Genomic DNA, 19,346 nt, shown 5'->3' on the forward strand with positions numbered 1-19,346 from the left:
TGTGTCAGTAAAGTCAGTGATCACGACCGATAGTCACCAACAGCAACAGAGAAGATGGCAGGATGAAAACAATGCTCACAATCTGAGATCAGCCAAAGATGGAGAAAGCCTTCCGTGGATGCATAGCTACTTCTCCTCTCCACCAAATCCTGCGTACTGGCTGACGTAAAAGCTGTATGTTGCCAGCATACGCCAAACCCATGAGTTCATGCTTTATGAGTCATGCCCCCTCCAACAAAAACCCTTGAAATGTCAGTGCCATTTTAAGCCCACAGGTTTATCGATACGACTGTCTGATTAAAGTCGAGTGGTCCACCTGGCAAGATCAACCTGAATCTGTAGAAAAAAGAGAAAATTCAACATAAGCACTTCTGCTGTGTTTGCTAGGAGCTACAATGGCTATGCATTTACAGGCAAGAAGCCATGAGAAAGAACAGTTTCGCTCCCTTAGTTCATAGTGGCTGCAAGTAGACGCTGTTCTAAGCAGAGAGGAAAATTATGCAACCTGGGGGTAACTGCTGGCACTGGCTTTTTATTGGGAATCCTCAGTAGGAGTTTGCGTGTGTTTCCTAGCAATGTAACATCATACAGTGAGAAAAACAAGCAACAAGGGAAATGTTTTGAAGATGAATCAGTTTCTTTTTGCTTTCACTGGTGGCGTGATTACAGGGAGAGATTGCACTGTTAACTATAACAACACCCCTCGATTTGAAAAGTCACATTTTCATCAAGCCCATTTATAGAAGCTGTCCCCCACAGATAATGTGCTGATGACTGGAGAGAACATTTGCTAAAAAAATGGCTCTGGCAGATGATGGATAGTGCTATGCAAGTGGTAATAGCTCTAAACCCAGTTATTTTTAAAGAGGAGTAGTGCTATTGCTTGTCTTACCTTGTCAGAGCTACATCTAGGCGCTGAAACCTGATATGGGTTATGTTCATCTCTACTGATTTATAATATACCTGACCACTGGTGGTGACCTGTGGTGACGTGATCCTCCCATATTGTCTTTTCCCCTCAAGTGACACTCCAGACTCAGACTTTTCATGTAGAACCACCAGAAACCCAGTTTACATTTTATCTTGTACACAAAACCACAGGCTGCAATCTATTTTAATAGTTCTGACAGCATTTCAGGTACAGGGTAGGTACTTTCTGCTCTAGTGACTCACGTATCCATCCTTGGAGATAATTCAGAACATGACTGCAAAAAGGCCCCGAGCAATCCGCTTTGAGTCTGGGTTGGACTAGATGATCTCCAGAGGTCCCTGCCAACCTCAGCTATGCTGTGATTCTGTGATATTTTATGTGAAGGCCTCGACAATCCGCTTTGAGTCTGGGTTGGACTAGATGATCTCCAGAGGTCCCTGCCAACCTCAGCTATGCTGTGATTCTGTGATATTTTATGTGTAAATTTTTTTTGTGCTGTACTTTGCCATTAGTGGGTTAATGAGAATTTGCAAGGAACATAATATTTGGAATGTGATAGCAAATTCCTGCTGAGCTGCACCAGAAAACATATTCAGTCTGAATACACACTGATGCTAAAAAATCATTACTTTATTGATGATCTACGTCTATCATTATGGCAAGAGCAAGAGAAGAGCACAAAACAAGTAGAAGAAAGATTAATGACAGAGTTTGTTAGAACTACTCCTTCATCTTGATGGAAGACTCTTACACAAATGGCAGCACTAGTGACAGACCTGCATGCCAAGAGAGGTTGGGTGCAGCAGGAGAAATGATTTTATGGCAGAGAAAAGGTGCTGTGTAGGGCAGAGAATGCTGCATTACAGTAGGGAGGCACTTCAGCCTGAGGGACGCATGCTGAGCTTGAGAGGCTGCCAGTGCTGTAGCATGTTTGAAGCTTTGCTAGAAATTATGGACAATACACTTCTGCTCTCAAAAATTCTTGAATCCAAAATGATGGCATTTTATATTACACTTCATCCTGACAGATAAAGAGGATATGATCACAGGATGAAGAGTCAATTGAAAAGGATCTTTATTCTATTTGCACAAAACAAATTTAGTCAAGTCCTGGTATTTTTGGTGCTGTGAAAGGACAGATTTCACAAATTTGAAAACTATTTTTTCTCATCTGGGTGGAAGAATTTAAACAAAAAATATGAATGATGCTGGTGAGCTATCTAACAAGATTCAAAACAGCTACAGACCAGAAGGGAAGCTATACTAATTTAAAAAAACCCAACAAACAGCACAATTGAAAACGAACTCCCCAAAGATTGAAAACTAACTCAGCTTCAAGCATTTCTCTTTTCTTCTCACTAGCAAATGGCGAAGTTGATAGCAATTAATACAAGTTGAAATCCAGACAATAGGTGTCGATAACAAAAGGGATGTATGGTTAGCATAATTGAGGGCAATAGGAAGTTACTTTGCATGTATAGCAAGAATTCAAAAACCAGTAACGAGTATTGGTCCAATACTAGGTAGAGATGCCGTAAGTATCAAGAATTAGCAGAAAAGGCAAAAGTGTTGAACAAATATTCTGCTCTGTGTTTGGGGAAAAGCCAGATATATTCAATCAGATGATGGAATAGCTTTCATTGACAGTAGCTAACGAGGATATTAAACAGTAGCTATTAAAGTTAGACATTTTACAGTTGAGATTTCAGCTTAAGTTGCATCTAGGATTTTTTAAAGAGCTGGTCCCTGAGTGCTGTGGAACATTAATGTTGATTTTTTTATAAATCCCTTAAAACTGGGAGGGTTCCAAAAGACAGCAAGAAGCTAACATCGTGCCAGTACTTTTAAAGGCTAAGTGGCATAACATGAATAATTATAAGCCTGACATCAATCAGTGGAAAATATTGCATAGCTAACAGTGGGCTGACTAATAATTATTATTCATAATTATTAATTATAATTAATATTATTCATAATTCAGCCCCACGTTAGCTAATAAATTTAAATGGGTCAGTGAAATTAAAGCTGATCTGTGTGTTTATTGATTTAATCAAACTGAATATAATTTTTTAAAAGATCGTCAATTCAGTTGACAGAGGTAATGATGTGGAGGTAAGAAACTCTGAAGAACATTTGACTTGGCTTCATATGTCAGCCTGGTTACGTCATCTGAATTATGCAAAATCAAGGTTAGATTTGTTACCATCTGTAAGTACCAGCAGTTAATCAGACTAACTACAGTCATGCCTTGTGACTGAAAATTGAAGCCAAATAAATTCAGGTTAGAAATAAGGTACATATGTTTGTGAGAAACAAGGTCATGGAAAAAATTCTTCATTCTGGATTTTTTAAAGGAAAATCTGGTATAAGTAGTTTGGGCTGTGAATGTGGAGAGTGATGAGGAGCGCCAGAAGCAGCAGAGGCAGCGATGGAGAGCTAGTTCCCCCTCTCTGCCAGGCTGCATGCACAGGCAGCGCTTCTTTCTTCTTCTCTTTCCCCACTTTCTTATCACATTATTCCCCTAACTCCGCAAACAAAGGCTTTCTGAGCCAGGTATGGCCCTGCCGCAGTGGCACGCATGGCGCAGCTCTGGACGCCACAGCATCCAGGGCAGCGGCAGGTGCTGAGCTTGGCAGTGGGCACCCATCCGCCTGAATTTTGTAAAAGGTGAGAAAGGATCATCGCAAGGGACCTTCTGGCTTCTAGGAGTCATTTTTAGGTATTTCCGAGCTCTTCATCAAAAGGCAGGTGTCCTGTCCAACATACCAAACCTAGACAAGGTGGCCCAGTCCTGGGAGAAACGGGAACTAGGTCTGTGTTTTGGGCCAAGCCCTCAGAGCCACGTCACCTTCCCATGCCCTCCTCAGCCCCTCCGCCTCCATGCTGGAGGAACGAGGAGCAGCTGCCCGGCTCCATCGGGGGTGTGGGGAGGCCCTGCGCTATTACAGCAGCCTTCCCCTCCCAAACAGCTGCTCCCCATCCCCTGCAGGGGAAAAGCCATCGATCTGACGGAAGCATCCTGCAGGCTGGGTCTGGCCCACGGGTCATGATGCTGAGGCAGGATAAGGCAAATGATATCCAATATTTTCCAGGGCCAAGTTCTGTGTCAGGATGAAGTCAAAAGGATATTAACATTTAACAATGTTTTACTTTCTTTACAAGTCTTCAGTGTAGTGCTCTAAAATCAAGTCCTGCGGTATCATTTTCCACAGAAATGGTTCCTGCAGCCTTTGGTAAGTGTCAGGAATATCGTTACGCTTCTAGCACAAACCAAGACAGGGTGAATAAAAAGCAGATAAACTACTTTTAATATATATTATCTCACTTTGTTTAGGGAAAGCTGTAGGTCAACTGAAGCAAATTTAGATTAAAACAACAGAAATATTGGAGAGTTGAAGAGATGTACGAGAAGAAATTTAAAAATATGTCTAGGCAGTGACTGAATGCAGAAAATAGAAGCACATTAGATTTGTAAAGCCAGGGAAATGAAAGAAATTATTTTTTAAATTAACATATACTTACTGAAGAAAAATTTGGGCCAGGTTGCTCTTACAAGGGAAATTGTGTCACCCTGATAAATCAGTACTACAGCTGACACTAAACTAAGCAGAGCTCGGCGTGAACATGCTGCGAACAGTCCTCCGCTTGTAAGGCACAGGTGACCTAGAAGCCATTCCCTCAGTTCTCTGTCCCGCAGGTGAATGAGAACTGACTTGTAACAGCTTTTAGGGGAGCACCCTCTAGATACTGCAGTTGGAACAGGAATATTCTGTATTGTAAATGAGAGCGCTTAGGCTACAATTAGTGTCACTGAGCTTTACAATATATCGCTGGTAGTATGAGGAATGGACTACAAGTTTGCAAATCCAAAAGAAGGCTTATAATTTCATACGTGATTCTATTTCTTGTAATGGCTTTACTAAATCTTGCTAGTTTTGACCATGAAAAAAATGTCATATTCCTGTGACTCTTCAGTCAACATGCACCCCAGTCCTGCAAATTCCCCTTTCACCGCACAAGGGTCTGCTTTCTGTCTTTATTACCCATATTGTTGGCTATGATCTGATTGGAAGGAACCTCTCGGATCACTGAGTGACAGCCCCCATGTCACCCAGGGTCACATAATCATACATGTCTCAGTCACCACCTTACTAGACAGTTTGCCCCTGCTACTCCAATATTGAATACCGTCCCAGACTGTCAGCTCTTTGATGACTGGGAAGCAGTTGCAGGAAATTTATAAATATATTTTTGCCTTACCATCGTGGAACACCTATCTTGTTTTTCTTTTTTATAACCTGTAATCTTGGTTTTGTTATGTAACCTGCACCTCAGTTTTAGTGCATTGGTTTCAAAATTTACTGTTTTCCTGAGAAATACGAGTCTGGCAACTCCTGGCTGAGGGAACAGTGCCGTGCTTCTCTTCCACCTTGCACCAGAATCAGCCTTGTCAGTAGCAGGAGTAAAAGCCCCAGTTGAAGTTTAGGTCTCTTCCTGACTACCACAGTTCTTTTCGTCCAGGGTACCTTGACAGTTGTCCTAGAGAAGCTAATAATGTTCTCCAGAATGTTTTTCATTCATCCATAAGTCTGGTACTGTATTTCACTATTATTACTTTAATTACAAAATGTGACGATGCAAATATCCCGAACCATCAGCCTAAGACTACAGAAAACTCAGAGGTGGAAAGAGCTGAGAGTAAAATGCCTGAAGGCTTTGTGGAGGAGAGAGAGGCAGCTTTTGGAAGAACCAAGTTTTAGTGCGTCTGTGGCTCCAGGAAGCCCTAAGGAAACTTATGATAATGTCAGTTACCCACGTGTATAACCTGATTTGTAAAGCAGCATTTTTTCCAACTAACTCTCAGGTTATATATGTGAACAAATGGCATTATTAATAATGCAGTTAAGTTCATAACCTGTATTCTTTTTTTTTCTTTTTTTTTTTTCTTTTTTTTTTTCTTTTTTTTTTTTCTTTTTTTTTTTTCTTTTTTTTTTTTCTTTTTTTTTTTTCTTTTTTTTTTTTCTTTTTTTTTTTCTTTTTTTTTTTCCTGCTTTACTGTATAGGCCAATTGAAATGAAACTTTGGGAGAGATTTACCCAAGTCGCAAAGCACAGTACCTTGCAAGTGGTCTCCTCAAGCTCCCTGAACAGTGTGTGGGTGGTCCTTCTAGAGATTTGTTGTACCTGAAATACAAACTTTATAAAATCCAAGGAAGCAAATGTAGGAACACTTTTTTTTTCCCCAAAAAACACTTTCGTTTGAAGGGCACCGAATACTTTTTTTCTTTTAAATGTTCATTGTATGTGCCAGTGCGATTGCCTGGTCTGTGAAAGAGAATCATTCACCTGGGGCTACCCCATAGCACAGTAGTACCTGATCCCCAAGAGCACTGACGGAGCTGTAGGAAAGACAGGTATTCAGTTGCTGGATTTAGATTTCCCAGATACACGGTTCTCCAGTGTAGCGATGGGAAGCGCTGAGAACGGTATCGCATCTTTGTTACCTGTCTTTAGAGAGGCACCAAGGACTGCAGGTACAAAGAAAGTGCCTTCTGGCCATGCAAGGTGGTCACCCTAGGATGAGATATAGGATCTTGAGCTGGCTACTATGTAGAACCAGAATAGACTTTAATTGTTGCATCAAAGAGTGAATTTTAGGGTTAATTCTGACTGTAGCTTCCAGGCCTCAGAAAAATGTAAGTATCAAATAGTATCTGTCCTGCAGGTTCATCAGCACAGAACCGATTTCCAAAAATACTCTACAGAAATATTCTCTCCCCTTCTGTCGTCTTAAAATGAAGGAGTCTAACTATAGCAGGTTGCACAGCATGAGGCATCTTGTGCATGAAAAATTACACAATTATGAATGTTTGGATTAGTTTATATGATTGACTGATCATCCTTAAGTACTTTCTAACGCAACCATTCAGCAAATTAGGCTGATGTAATGTATCCCTATCAACAAGTAATTTCCTATATGTTTGTTTGTGGTGTTCTCTAGCAGCTGCATTAAGTTTGTTAATGAAATATGGTGAGTAGATCATGATTCCCCTCACTCTTTATTTCATAGGTTGGTGAGACCAGATGCAAAAAAGTTTGTACTTCGAAATCTGATCTGAGATCCAATGATTTCAGCATTGTTGGAAGCTTGCCAAGGGATTTTGAATTATCGAATTATGACTGTTATGGGAAGCCCATTGAAGTCAACAATGGGCTCGGGAAATCTCAAGCCAAGAACAACAAGAAGCCTCCTCCTCCCAAGCCTGTCATTCCATCAGCCGCAAAGAGAATCGATCTTTATGCAAGAGCACTGTTCCCTTTTTGCTTCTTGTTCTTCAACGTCATATACTGGTCCATATATTTATGATAAATCTTTTATTTATTTTTTTCATATGTGTAAAATATATCCCATTTCATTACCCCTTCCCAGTCATGAAGGCCACTGTGTGAAATTATTTGCATTTGCAAAGCAATATGTTGCATTTTGATGCCATGCGATTGTACTGAACATATGGCATCTGAAATTTGAATGAAAGCATGACACTGCAATGTCTGTGCTCCAACCAACCTTGTATATAAATGTACAGCATACATCCTGCTTTAGGAATATATATCAAGGACGATGCATACTACATTATAAAGCTGAATAACACTTTTCAGTTAGTAGTAACATACAGAGATTTAAAGTGTTTCTGACCATGAAACTGATGTGCACGTTGAGTATTATTAAAATCAGTATTCTAGTATATGTAGTATTTAACAGCTTTTCTGCTAATTTCCAGAGGGAAAAAAAAACAAACATCTTGTTCTTGTCTCATTTTAGATGGCACTGGTGAAGGAAAAGCTAAGTTGTAATTCATATTATTTAGACTTTGTAAGTGAAGGCAGCATTCAATACGCTGATCTTGTCTATGTGGAAAAATAAAGATCAGAGAATTACTAATTTTGTAAAATCAGCTCATTTAGAAAAAAAAACCCAACAATTGTATCCATCAAGCAGGCACACTTAAGTGTGTGAGAATATGCTGACAATAAAACATTGGGCCAAATTTTGACTGCTGTTTTCTTAGGCACAAACTAGATACGATATGTCAAAAACAAACAGGCTGCTTTCTAGACTAAAGGTATCAGGAGTTTTGGAGAAACATCACAAGATGCAGTTCAGTGTCAGGTTGTTACACTTTTTTGCATTACTCTGTCCTCTGACTCATCTTCTGTAGCATCTGGCAAGCCTGCAGTATATGTCACAATTTTTTTGTTGTTGCATCGGATACATCTTACTCAATTTGTTTTGTTTACCCCCTTGAAAGCTTTCAGTTTAAACAAACCAGTTGTTGTCAAGATGAAATCCCATTTTTACCACTAGTTATACTTTTTTTGTTTGCCTGTTGTAGCACAGATGACCAAAGCTAACACCTAGCCACCAGTAGAAGTGAAGAAGTGTCTAAAGGGCTGAGACTCTTACATACATCATGAGTCCTTGTGCCTATGTGTTAATTAATGGCTGCCCTCACCAACTCATTGATTCGGCTGCTACTTTTTGGAGAATAAGGTCCTATGCGTGAATCTGCTCTGATAGGAGACTGCTCTCCATTTTCCAGAGGAAACCCCGTGACATGGAGACTACAGAAACATGATCTCCCCAGGGTGCACAGGGCAGGACCTGTGGTCTCCCGTGGGTGCCAGGGTGCACCCCTTCCTAAGGGCAAGTCATGAGGTGAAGCGCAACCAAAAGAAAGCTGCTTGTATGTAGGCATCTGAGTAGCGTGTGTTCCCCGGGAGCACACAGGGACTGTGCCTCAGCCCTTGTGAGTGTGCCATAGGAAAACATGTCTCTTGTAAAGCTGGGGCACCACAGTTAGTTAAAATATTAAAATAAGACAGTTCTCACTAACTTGGCAATTCATAAAAGGAAATATGGATTATTGGCTCCTCATGGGCGAGGAAGGGAACTGAGTTAAAGACCTGAAGCCTTCCATAGTGAGGAAACAGACACAATCACACTGTTGTGCTACATTTCCAGCTCATCCAGGATGCGCTGAGCCAATGCAGACCACAAGTGGACTGTTGGATCACTTGGGTATTGCCCCCCACGTGAATGTCGTCCACATATGGCGAGCCTGCACAACCCAGAAGGTCAAAAGTGGGAACATAAAAAGAGCGAAGCATGCTATGCTGGCTTCACTGGGCATCTGGCGGATCTGCACGTGCCCAGGGTTTTTTGTAACCACTGCCACTTTGTGGTCAACACCCTGGTTGCAACGATTCATGTTTGGGTTGAAGAGATCTGCTCTTCAGAATATGGTCATGCGCTTTCCGCCAGCTTCCCGGCCACTTCCTCATGGAGGTTTCAGGAAGCCACTTTACCAGGCGGCCACCGTTTGTCCTTTGGATTTCTTTTCAATCAGAGGAAATGGAAGGGAAATCCCAAATGTTACTGAACCGTGTTGAATCAGAGGAAAAAAAAAAATATATCTTTAAGGTCCAGTTCAAAGTTTCAATATTTCTGTCTGTTGAAGGTATTTACAGAATTGTCAGAGACTCTGAGAAGCAGTAAGGATAATTCAAAGAGAGGAAGGAAGGGAGGGGTAATTTTTCTATATACAATCAGAGTGCTATATTTATAGACATTATTTATTCTCATACTTGTATTTTTTCTTGCAGTACTGGAAGGCAAGAAAATAATTACCCTGTGTTGGAAATTATATGAATTTTGGAAGATAATTTTCTTGTTAGAACTCTTATTAAATGATTTATCTGTAATTAATGTCCACATTCTATCTGTATAATCTCAGTTATAGATTTTATTGTTAAATTAATCTTTTTCCTTCTTGCTTTCCTGCTTACTTGACGGCTTTTGTGTTTTATCATAAAACATTTAATCAATAATACACTGTAATTGCTTTCCAACTCACACGAAAGGAAGCAAAAGGAATGTATATTGTTAAGATAAAGGCTTTTCGTTCATTACAGCACAAAAACTAAGGACAGAAGCAAAGTTTAACAGCAAATTCAAAGCAAAATTTAAAATAAACCAGTATCAGCTATGAAGTATTAATTTTCTTTTCACTTACACTAGATAATATTGCAGTATTTGTATTACCTCGGAATATATTAACTTGTCCTACTGAGCAGTAATAATTGATTTATTTTATTTTTCTTCTTTACACTAAAGGTCATTGAGAGTTTTGCATACCATAGCACATTATGGTCCTCCAGCACCCTCTAGTTGTAAAATTCTGCCTGTTGACTTATTTCCAGAATGAGGTGCAAATATAAAACTGTATAGGGAGTATAGAATGTTATTGATAGTGATAATATGAAGGGAAAAAAATATTAAAAAATTAAAAATAAATGGACATAAAATCAATGGAGAGCTATAGAAACTTGCCATGCAGTATGAATTTTAAATTGTAGAAATTAAGACATTCAAGCAGTAGCAAAGGTGAGGCTCATGAAGTACACATTAGTAACTAGATTAACTAGTCATGATGTCTGAACAAACTGCATGACAGCAAAATCTGTTTCTGAGGGAGAGACCATCTGTGTTTCAGTTGACATTTACTTTAATTTCTACTGTTTACTGGTAGGGGGGTTACAAATTTTTGTTCTACCCTTAACGTATACCTCAATATTTTCTTGTCTCTTAAGCATTGAGGGGTAGTATCCAAATAGTTCATTCTGTTCCTTCAAGACCCTTTAGATATCTTTCTGTTTCAGGATTTTAGAACACATTCAAACACTGCATCAGGAATTTCCATGGAGATGAATTAATTCATTGCTTGGCTGCATCCACAAATTTAACCTGTACAATAAGTAAGGATGTGAACTGAAAAGTATATCAGCTGCTATGCGTTAATTCCCTGTTAGGATGTGTGAAATGTACCGTGTGGAGTAATCCACACCTTACTTTCTCATGCTGGTTCTACTCATGTTTGACACTCAGTTTAAGGAGCAGCTCTGTAGTGGGTTTTGGCACCTCCTCTTTTTTCAGTCTCACGTTAATTCTAGCTGAGATGGTGTCTGTGAGCAGTCTGTCTTTTCAGTGAGGAAGGGAGTTTATTTCTGTAAGTGCAGCGTGCAGAAGACTGACCACTTGGAAACATTGCCAAGCAGCTTTCATTCTTCAAAGTCTTCAAATTAATTTGGGCTTGGTAACAGGAAATGTGTCGGTAAAGAGAGAGCATCTTCCGTGCCCTATTACCCATTGAAGAGAAAGTAGTAACGCTGCCTTTTGGGGTAGTTTCAGTGAGCATGACCCACAGAGATTGATCTGGCTGCATAATCATTTTGAAGGAAATGCACTTAAAAGTAATCTTTATTTGAAAATATTTCACTCTGAAGAGGGACAATAACTTACTTAAGCAGTCTGTCAGAGCTGTTAAGGTAATCTATTAAGAGACGTTATAATACAGCTGAGACCATTGGTCTCTTCTTCAATTAAAGCAGCTTACCGTTATGGTTATTGGATGACTTGTGCTGAGGATATTTACAGAATAGGTAACAATAAATTATTTCTTTCCAAGGCAGCGCAACCTGAATATATGCGATGTCAAGTGATTTTCAGGCTATAGAGATAGCTTAGTGCTGAAATGAGTACAAATGTGGTGCGTAGCAGATAAGGGAATGATAGGACACCGTTACTTGATGCTTTGGTGTACTAATTCTGGGATTAGAGAAGATAATGCGGAAAGAAGAAGAAATTCAGATAGAGAGATTGAATAATACCTTTGTTTGTGTCTACAATTTAATTTAATTGTCTTACAATTTAATTGCTCCATATAGTAATGATATGCTATAAGTTACCTTCTTTTTATATAAATATAAAGAATTGCTAAAAAAAAGAAAACTTAAGCTCATCTGCGGTGCCAGATAGATACAGAAACTAGTTCTTTTCATAGGAAGCTGTACACTTGAATAAACAATGGAACATACAGAAAACAAAATGCAGTTTTAAAGACATAAAATTCTCATTGTGGTTTTGTCTATACCATTGTATCAAATAAATCACAAACAATCTGGGCTGCTTGCAGCACTCCCTTGCATTTTGACTTACTCGGGAAAGTCGCCCGCCCATCTACCTCCCAGCACCCGTCCTCATTCCATCAGTGGTAACAGTGTCAGCAGACATTTAAAAAAAAAATTACATGGCTATTTTGAAATCTTTCTGAAAACCCTTCATTGCTATGAGTATGTCTACACTGCAGTCACTAAAATGTCTGCAGCTAATGCAGGCTTATCCAAATTAGCTTTAAACTATCTGACTTGGAGATGGCTGGCAACGTAGCCATGGTAACGGTGAGCTCCGGCTGGGAAGCCTACCTGCTGGCGTAAGAAATGAAAAAATAATATACTTTGGTGTTAACCCCCACAAAGCTCTATGCTGCCTTGGCTATTATGCTCAAACAGTTGGTTTAAAGTTAGCTCGTGTGGGTGTTTATCAGCCCATGTCTGCGAAATGTAGATGTACGTTGTATGACGCACTGTGTGCTAGAACTGAATTATTTTTTCCCACTGGTGATGTGAAAGATGCCACTGTAACATAATCTCTCTATGGGTTTTGATGACATACAGGATTTCTGCCATACTTAATTTTGTGTACGGACAAAAGTGTTCACCGGTAGTGCCAAAAATGAAACTCATTTTCCCGAACCAATGCACGTGTAAAAGAATGAGCTGGATTCGCCCACTGGAGCGTGAATGAGGTTGCCTGCTGAGTCTAGGTCATAAGACTATCTCTTTTGCACATTAAAAGACCCATTCTGTTTAAAGTCCCTAACTCTAATGGTGGGTATTGGATCATAACCTTTTAAATGAATAACGAGACTAAAGAGACTAGTGAGACTAATGAGACTAAGTTTATAAAATCTTTTTTGACTTCCAGGTTGTCCATGGAGGTCAACCCTGGTTTTGAGGGCCACTGGCTGCTTTTCAGCATGGTGTTTCTCAACACGTCAGTACCTACCAGGGTTCTGGAGAACGGCATCGACTGACTCCCTCCAAACAAGGAAGGTATTTGAAGGGCCTTCAAGCTTGCTAGTCAACTCTTCTTTGAAGTATTGAGGTAAATCTAAAGTCTGCCTGGCACCATTAGCTATCACACAGAGAGAGCAGGTACATTAAGCACATGTCTTTTAGTACAAGAAAATTTACAGTCTTTCCCCTTATTGCCTGAAAGTATGGTTTACAGTGATGGAAAACAACCAGTAGGGCAACATGGGTTACTAAGAGTTTCTATCCCACCAGGCAGTTGCTTAAGCCACATAACATGCTTTGAAAGGAAGAAGTATGGGGACTGTGGACTAGAAAAGATAAGGTTTTGGATAACCGTGCTCCACCTGATGAGTTCTTCAGGCTGTGGCAGGGGATAGTGTGGGGTTTTTTCAGATATATATCTGTGTATGTCAGTTTCTTTCTATGAATATCCACAGTGGGGGTCATTTTTCACTTGAGGAAGCAAACTCAAGAGCTTTTTGGGCCCAAGAAACCCTCCTGAGTATAGCAGGTCAAGTTGCTGTACCACCTTTCAACTCAGAGGAATCCTTCTTTAACGTCATAAATTGCAAGAAAAACCCCTGCTGAAACTGCAGCTGCTGCTGAGAGGAAAAGCTGTGTGTAGGCAGCCCCTGTGTTTCCACCTTCTTTCACTGTAGCATACATCATGATAATCAATAGCACTGTTTAGCTTTTCTGTTCTGCAAAGCATTCCTTTTATCAAGACTGAGTTATTTCCTCGGCAATACGCTTCAGCTAGCCTACATTTCATCTCCGTACAGTCAGAGCAAAGATCATGCGTGTGACTCTGACAGAGTTCATGAAGGCAAGCCCGTGCTGATGTTAAAGAACAGATGAATGGTAATATATGAGAAGACCTGGGACTCCCCTTTGTTTCTCAAATTGTAACATCATCTATGTTATCCTACTTCAGTTATGTCCCTGTAACTCAGAATATTGTGTTATTTGGGTGATACATCACTACATGCATTATATGTTTGAGTTAAGTGTATTGAATCCTGAATTTCTTGTCAAAAGCAGAACACAAAAAAAAGTAGTCCATGTGACATTTTTTTAAATGTTGATTTCCTCCATTAACCTTAAAACTTGCATTTGACCCAGAGGCTAGGGAAATACATTTCTCAGTGTTTAATAAGCCTTACATTGTCATAACAGATTTATCAGTGTCTCAGGCAGACTCATTCTTTCAGATTAATTTGTTTGTTTCTTTGACTCCTAAAGGCCAGCTCATTGGAAAATATTAATTTGAAGACCGGCTATTTCAAATGCATAATACTGACAGGAACTGACTGTAAAGACTAACGGTTTTCACCAATACCGCTCTGGCAGCAGTTTCTGCTTTTGACAAAGCCTATCTTGCTACCTGCTCCCGCTTCTGACAAATCCTGTTTAGCCTCAGCCTACTGGAGGGTGTAAAATCTTAGCAGGCTTTTTAAAATATCTGTCTGATCGTGTCAGCTTCTGAGGCAGCTTTGCTTCCATTCCCCTCCTGGATGTGCTTCAGGATCAGGCTATTACAAAAACAATCTTCTTTTTTCAAGCAAATAGAAATGATATACAGCATCCGCCGTGAGCTATAATCTACTTCATGGAATTAAACTTTAGTCTTTATTCACTAATTCTTCATATTTTCTAGTTGGTTGTTTCCCCAAGGTGAAAACTTCTTAAATAAATAAATTTCTTAAATGAATAAACAAATGTGCGTAACGGCAGGAGAGGATCCCATTGGTGCTGCTTGTTTTCTCTGGACTTAAAGCTCTTCCCTTGCTGAGGTCTTAAAGCCAAGTAGGCTTCGGAGGATCTACTGCTGCTTAAATTGTTACGGCTGCCCTACAGAAGCGTGGACAAAGACCAGACCCCCTGCGTAGGACCTGCCCTATACAGCTGCGTTCAATGCAAACTAGGCAAAGGAAAACACAGCTAGGTTTCCCAAACCCTGTGCCTTTGCAATAACGTGTTCATCACATTTTCCACTTGATGAGTTTTCTTGCAACAGAGAGGCACTTTATTTAGAAAAATAACAACAACGATGCCGTAGTAATGTTCCCAGACACTGCAGTTTCATGGGAGGATTTTACACCACTACTGTAGAATACGGAATATTACGAATTTCACCATGGGAGATTTTAAACAGAAAATGCGTATCCAAGTTGGCAGCACTTTATTATCTGTTACCCATAAGCATGGCTTTATTGCTTTATTTATCATATGCTTCCATATTGTTCCCATTTCAGGAACAGCATCTTAAAATGGGAATTTTTCTAAGTATATGAATTATTAAAGCGTATTGTGGTTTATCCTATTTTTTTCCACAGGAATATAAGAAAGAGGCAGTGTCTTTTACATTAAGTGCCCTTGCAGCAAGTTTACTAGTCTCTGTGAAGAAAGTCTTGATGAAATTAAATAGGTGGAAAAAAATTTCATGGAGTGTGCAAATGAAACAGCCAGGAATGAATCCATTTATGCAAGACTCACGCTGAGAGTCTGATGAGCTTTGACAAATGGAATAAATTATTTTGGCTGAAAGGAGATTCCAGCCTTAAAAGACAGGACAACATTGAATCTTTCAACAGTTTTCATTTCCTGGCTGAAAAGAAATTATAGCTTTATAGAAAAGACCAGGAAGTCTTGTCCATATTGACCTCGTATCTGCGCCTGACCAGCATGCTCTCCTGTAATACGGTCTTTCTGCCAGTTCGTGCGGCAAGAATTCGATAGATGAAATTATTTCTTCTCTGACCAAGCAGTAAAACGACTGCTGTTAGCTGACGGGCACACGGTGCATGACTGAAGGCATGGCTCTCTATACAGCGTAAGTTTGAACATTGTACGTACGTGACGGTCTGTAGCTCAGCAGAGTACGCAGTAACTAAAGAGAGCCGGGTGTCCCTTCCCCAGATCTCCTGTGCAAGTTTGACAGACTATTTCCTCTGTTTTCTTACGTTCCTCTGCCTCAAATGATAGATGATAACAATGCTGCTTTCTGTTGCGCTAAGGGCCTTTTGTTTAGATTGGATGTGGCTGGGACGAAAAATAATCTGTTGCTATATGTTGTACGCTGCCTTAAGGCACTACTGTAATGCACACAAATAATAACAAAAATTATTTCAGTCATTATTAAGAATAGATTCAGTGGTATACAGTAGTGATAGCTGTATTTGTCTTCCCCCAGTCTTAACATTTCTGGAAGTAGTCTGGCTCTGATATCAAGTGCCTGATATTCCCCTCATTTATGTTGGCTTTACAGTGTAGTTCTTTCTGATTTACTCTCAGAGGAGGGTCAAACCCACTGTATGTATACATTCTTCCCTTCGATATTACTCCTTTCTGATCTCTAAAAAGGAATCTTAAAATAATGTCACAGTTCTTTCCTCAGATCCAAATTCCACAGAAGAATCTGCAGAATAACGAAGGAAGAAGTTGTATCTTTTAAAATGGTACATTTATTCATTTAAAATTTAATCTACATATGCATAAATATCCATACTTAATATAATGGCCTTCTTAGGACTAAGCCTTCATGAAAACAGCTTGTCAGGATTTAACAACTTACCAGTGTTTTCCCCTTCAATTATTAGTATTTTGTTTTGCAAGTATTTTCAAAGTACATCAATATCATACCATGTATTTTTTCAGTTCCCTGTAAAATAAATCATCCCCTGCCATGGCACAGAGTGAGCTGTGTGGGCCACGGGGTATGAAATCACATGCTGGAGTAGCTCCTTCAATTGCAAGCTCAGAACAAGTTTTGTCACATATAATGTAATCAATAAGTCCTATTTTTAAAAAAGAAACAGTGGTTAATTGGTATCCCATTTTTTTCTAGTTTGTTAATACTAGTAATGCTATATAGTGATTAATCAGTATATTAAGTTAATTACTAGTAAATAAATTAATAAAAAAGATACTGAAAAGTATATGTTTCCTGGGGTTTGTCATCTAAATCCTTGAGGCGGGAAGCTCACATTAGGCAACAGAGTCTCTCATTTATAGGACAATAATCCAAGAGCAGTGTAGATACAATCACCTGGGGGCTGATTTATGTACAGAAAGTTAAAAGGGAATGCCACACATCTGTCTCACTCGCGGATTGCTTATTGCCTTCTCTGGGATGGAGCGGAAGCCCAGCACTGCTCGTGTCAGAAAGCAGGGTTTTCTTTCTTGGTTGACATTCAAAAGCAAAAGATTGTGGGAGCCTGTGAAGGGTGGCATTTTCAATCCATTTAATTTCCCTGTCATTTCATGGGATGTTACTGTAATTAATTATCCATATGTGTCACACAATCATTTGTCAATAACACCAAATTTTCTGTTACTCTAATGAGACACTGTATTGAGATGAGTTATAATTAATAAAATTATAAAATAATCAGATGTTAAATAGAGAAAATTCCACTCCAAAGCATAACATTTATACTACAGACACTTTTTAGTGCAGCACTACAATAGCTGTGAAGAATTAATATTGCATTCTGCTATCTTGTTCGGCCGTAGCACTCAGAGTGCTTGTGAGATTTGTGATTTTTCCCTAACTGCCTCAAATAACCAAACTCTTCTCGCTGTAAAGAAAATCTGAACTATTGCTACTATTCTGGTATGAAAACATCGGTAAGAACCGGATTATTCTGGATACACGTTTGAGGCTAGAAGTTTCTGATCTCTTTATATTTCCCTTGTTTTTTCTGAAGGAGATCTTGTGTGTTTTGAGTAAGCTCATTTAATTGCCTTTGACATTTATTTGCTATAGCTGACCAACCGCTAAAATTAAGGTCCTATTTTCTTATTACTACTAAAACCACAGGGAGCCCAGCAGAATACAGGCAAACGTTGGTTAGGGTTCTCCTCCAGAAAATGCCTTTCAGTACTCATATTTATTTCAGATACCATCAGCGAAACTTTTTATAGTTTTAGTCATAGAAACCCAAATCATTAGATCGCATTAGCAGATCTGTTTGATTTAACAGAAAGGCGTAAATGCGGTATTCACAGTAGCAACAGTACTGACAGGTAGTAGTACAGTAGCTGGTACTGACAGGTTGGGGACAACCAAAATATGGGACAGAGGGTAATGGATCCCTATAGGAGTGCGCCTGTCGTCGGTCCACATATTCCTAGCTGTGGCATAAATCCTTTCTCTGTCCCTAGGTTGTTTTTCTCTGTAGCTGGTTTAGACTCAGGACAGTGATGTTTCTAAGTTCAGGGTTAGGTTTTTGTTGTGTACTCATAACTACCGTCTTTGAGCTGCCCTTGGAAGCCCATCAGCTTGTCTCTTTCTTTTTAAGCCCTTGATGCATGGTGCAGTGTATGTTGACCTGTAATGAAAGGAAACAGTAAATTTAAAATTGTTCTGAACGCAGCTACCTGCGCACATCACCTCTGTGCGTACGTCTTATTAGGGCAATGCAATTAGCAAGGAATAAGGTAAGTCTCAGGTTAAATGGCAACTATGTAGACTCTAATAATGGCTAGCAGTTAATCTGTGTAAGACAACTTTCCATTGTAACACAAATGAAGGTTCAGTAAAGACAAACAGCATCATTTAAGTTGTCTTTAATGCCACAAATATTATAAGCAGAATTTTTTCTACTATAAGCGCCACAATTAAAGCCTATAGTTAAAGCAATTATGCAATTAGAAGAATGTTATTTGCTGCGCATTTACTATGATGTTGATGTATTTCTAGTCCAAAGCACGTTAATTAAGTGCCTCGTAAGAATTGTTTCTTTTTTCTTACAGTTCTGGTTTGTTGTTCTTCCTTCTGTAAAAGTTTGCCATTAACACCACACTTTACCACTGGGAAGATATGCCTATGCAGATGTGAAAGTAAAAATGTTTCTTATCTGTGCTGTGAACTACTTCTGGGACTGAACCACTGAAGTGGTTTTTCAGAACTAAAAATAAACTTCTGTTGAGCACGACTGAGCTGTTTCTTGACAAGATGATTTTCTCAAAAGTTATTGATGCCAAACAAGTAAACAGTGAACCCAAAAGATATTTCTGTTGCTGAAAGATCATAATGATAAGGATAAGAGAGCTGATGTTTCAAATCACAACAGTCCTTTTAATATTATATCCTATGTTTTATGGGATTTTTCAAAGAATAGTGTAAAATGCCTGCAGTGGGTAATTGAACAAAACAAAACAAAAAAATCCTTACATCTTTTGGATATTTCCTGAAGAAAGGAATTATTACCTTGTCTCATGCAAATCTATCTATTCATAGAACGTTTCCAGGGATGGGGCATCCACCACCTCTCTGGGCAACCTGTGCCAGTGTTTCACCACCCTCAGCGTAAAAAATTTCTTCCTTATATCTGGTCTATATCTACCCCCCTTTAGTTTAAAGCCATTCCCCCTTGTCCTGTCACAACAGGCCCTGCTGAAAAGTTTGCCGCCACCTT

At 39.4% G+C, this 19,346-nt stretch overlaps 1 protein-coding gene across 1 annotated transcript in view; it reads left to right on the forward strand.

Annotated features, from left to right (window-relative positions):
* The window catches only part of GLRB (glycine receptor beta), a 48,771-nt gene extending 40,902 nt beyond the window's left edge, over positions 1–7,869 (forward strand). Inside the window, exon 9 of the mRNA XM_009283328.1 lies at positions 7,001–7,869. Within this exon, the coding sequence (XP_009281603.1) occupies positions 7,001–7,297 (297 nt within the window). The 3' untranslated portion in view covers positions 7,298–7,869. The remainder of the gene's footprint in view (positions 1–7,000) is intronic.
* The last annotated feature ends 11,477 nt before the right edge of the window (positions 7,870–19,346 follow it).

The sequence above is a fragment of the Aptenodytes forsteri genome, unplaced genomic scaffold (assembly GCF_000699145.1).
Source record: "Aptenodytes forsteri isolate BGI_AS27 unplaced genomic scaffold, ASM69914v1 Scaffold6, whole genome shotgun sequence".
NCBI lineage: Eukaryota > Metazoa > Chordata > Aves > Sphenisciformes > Spheniscidae > Aptenodytes > Aptenodytes forsteri.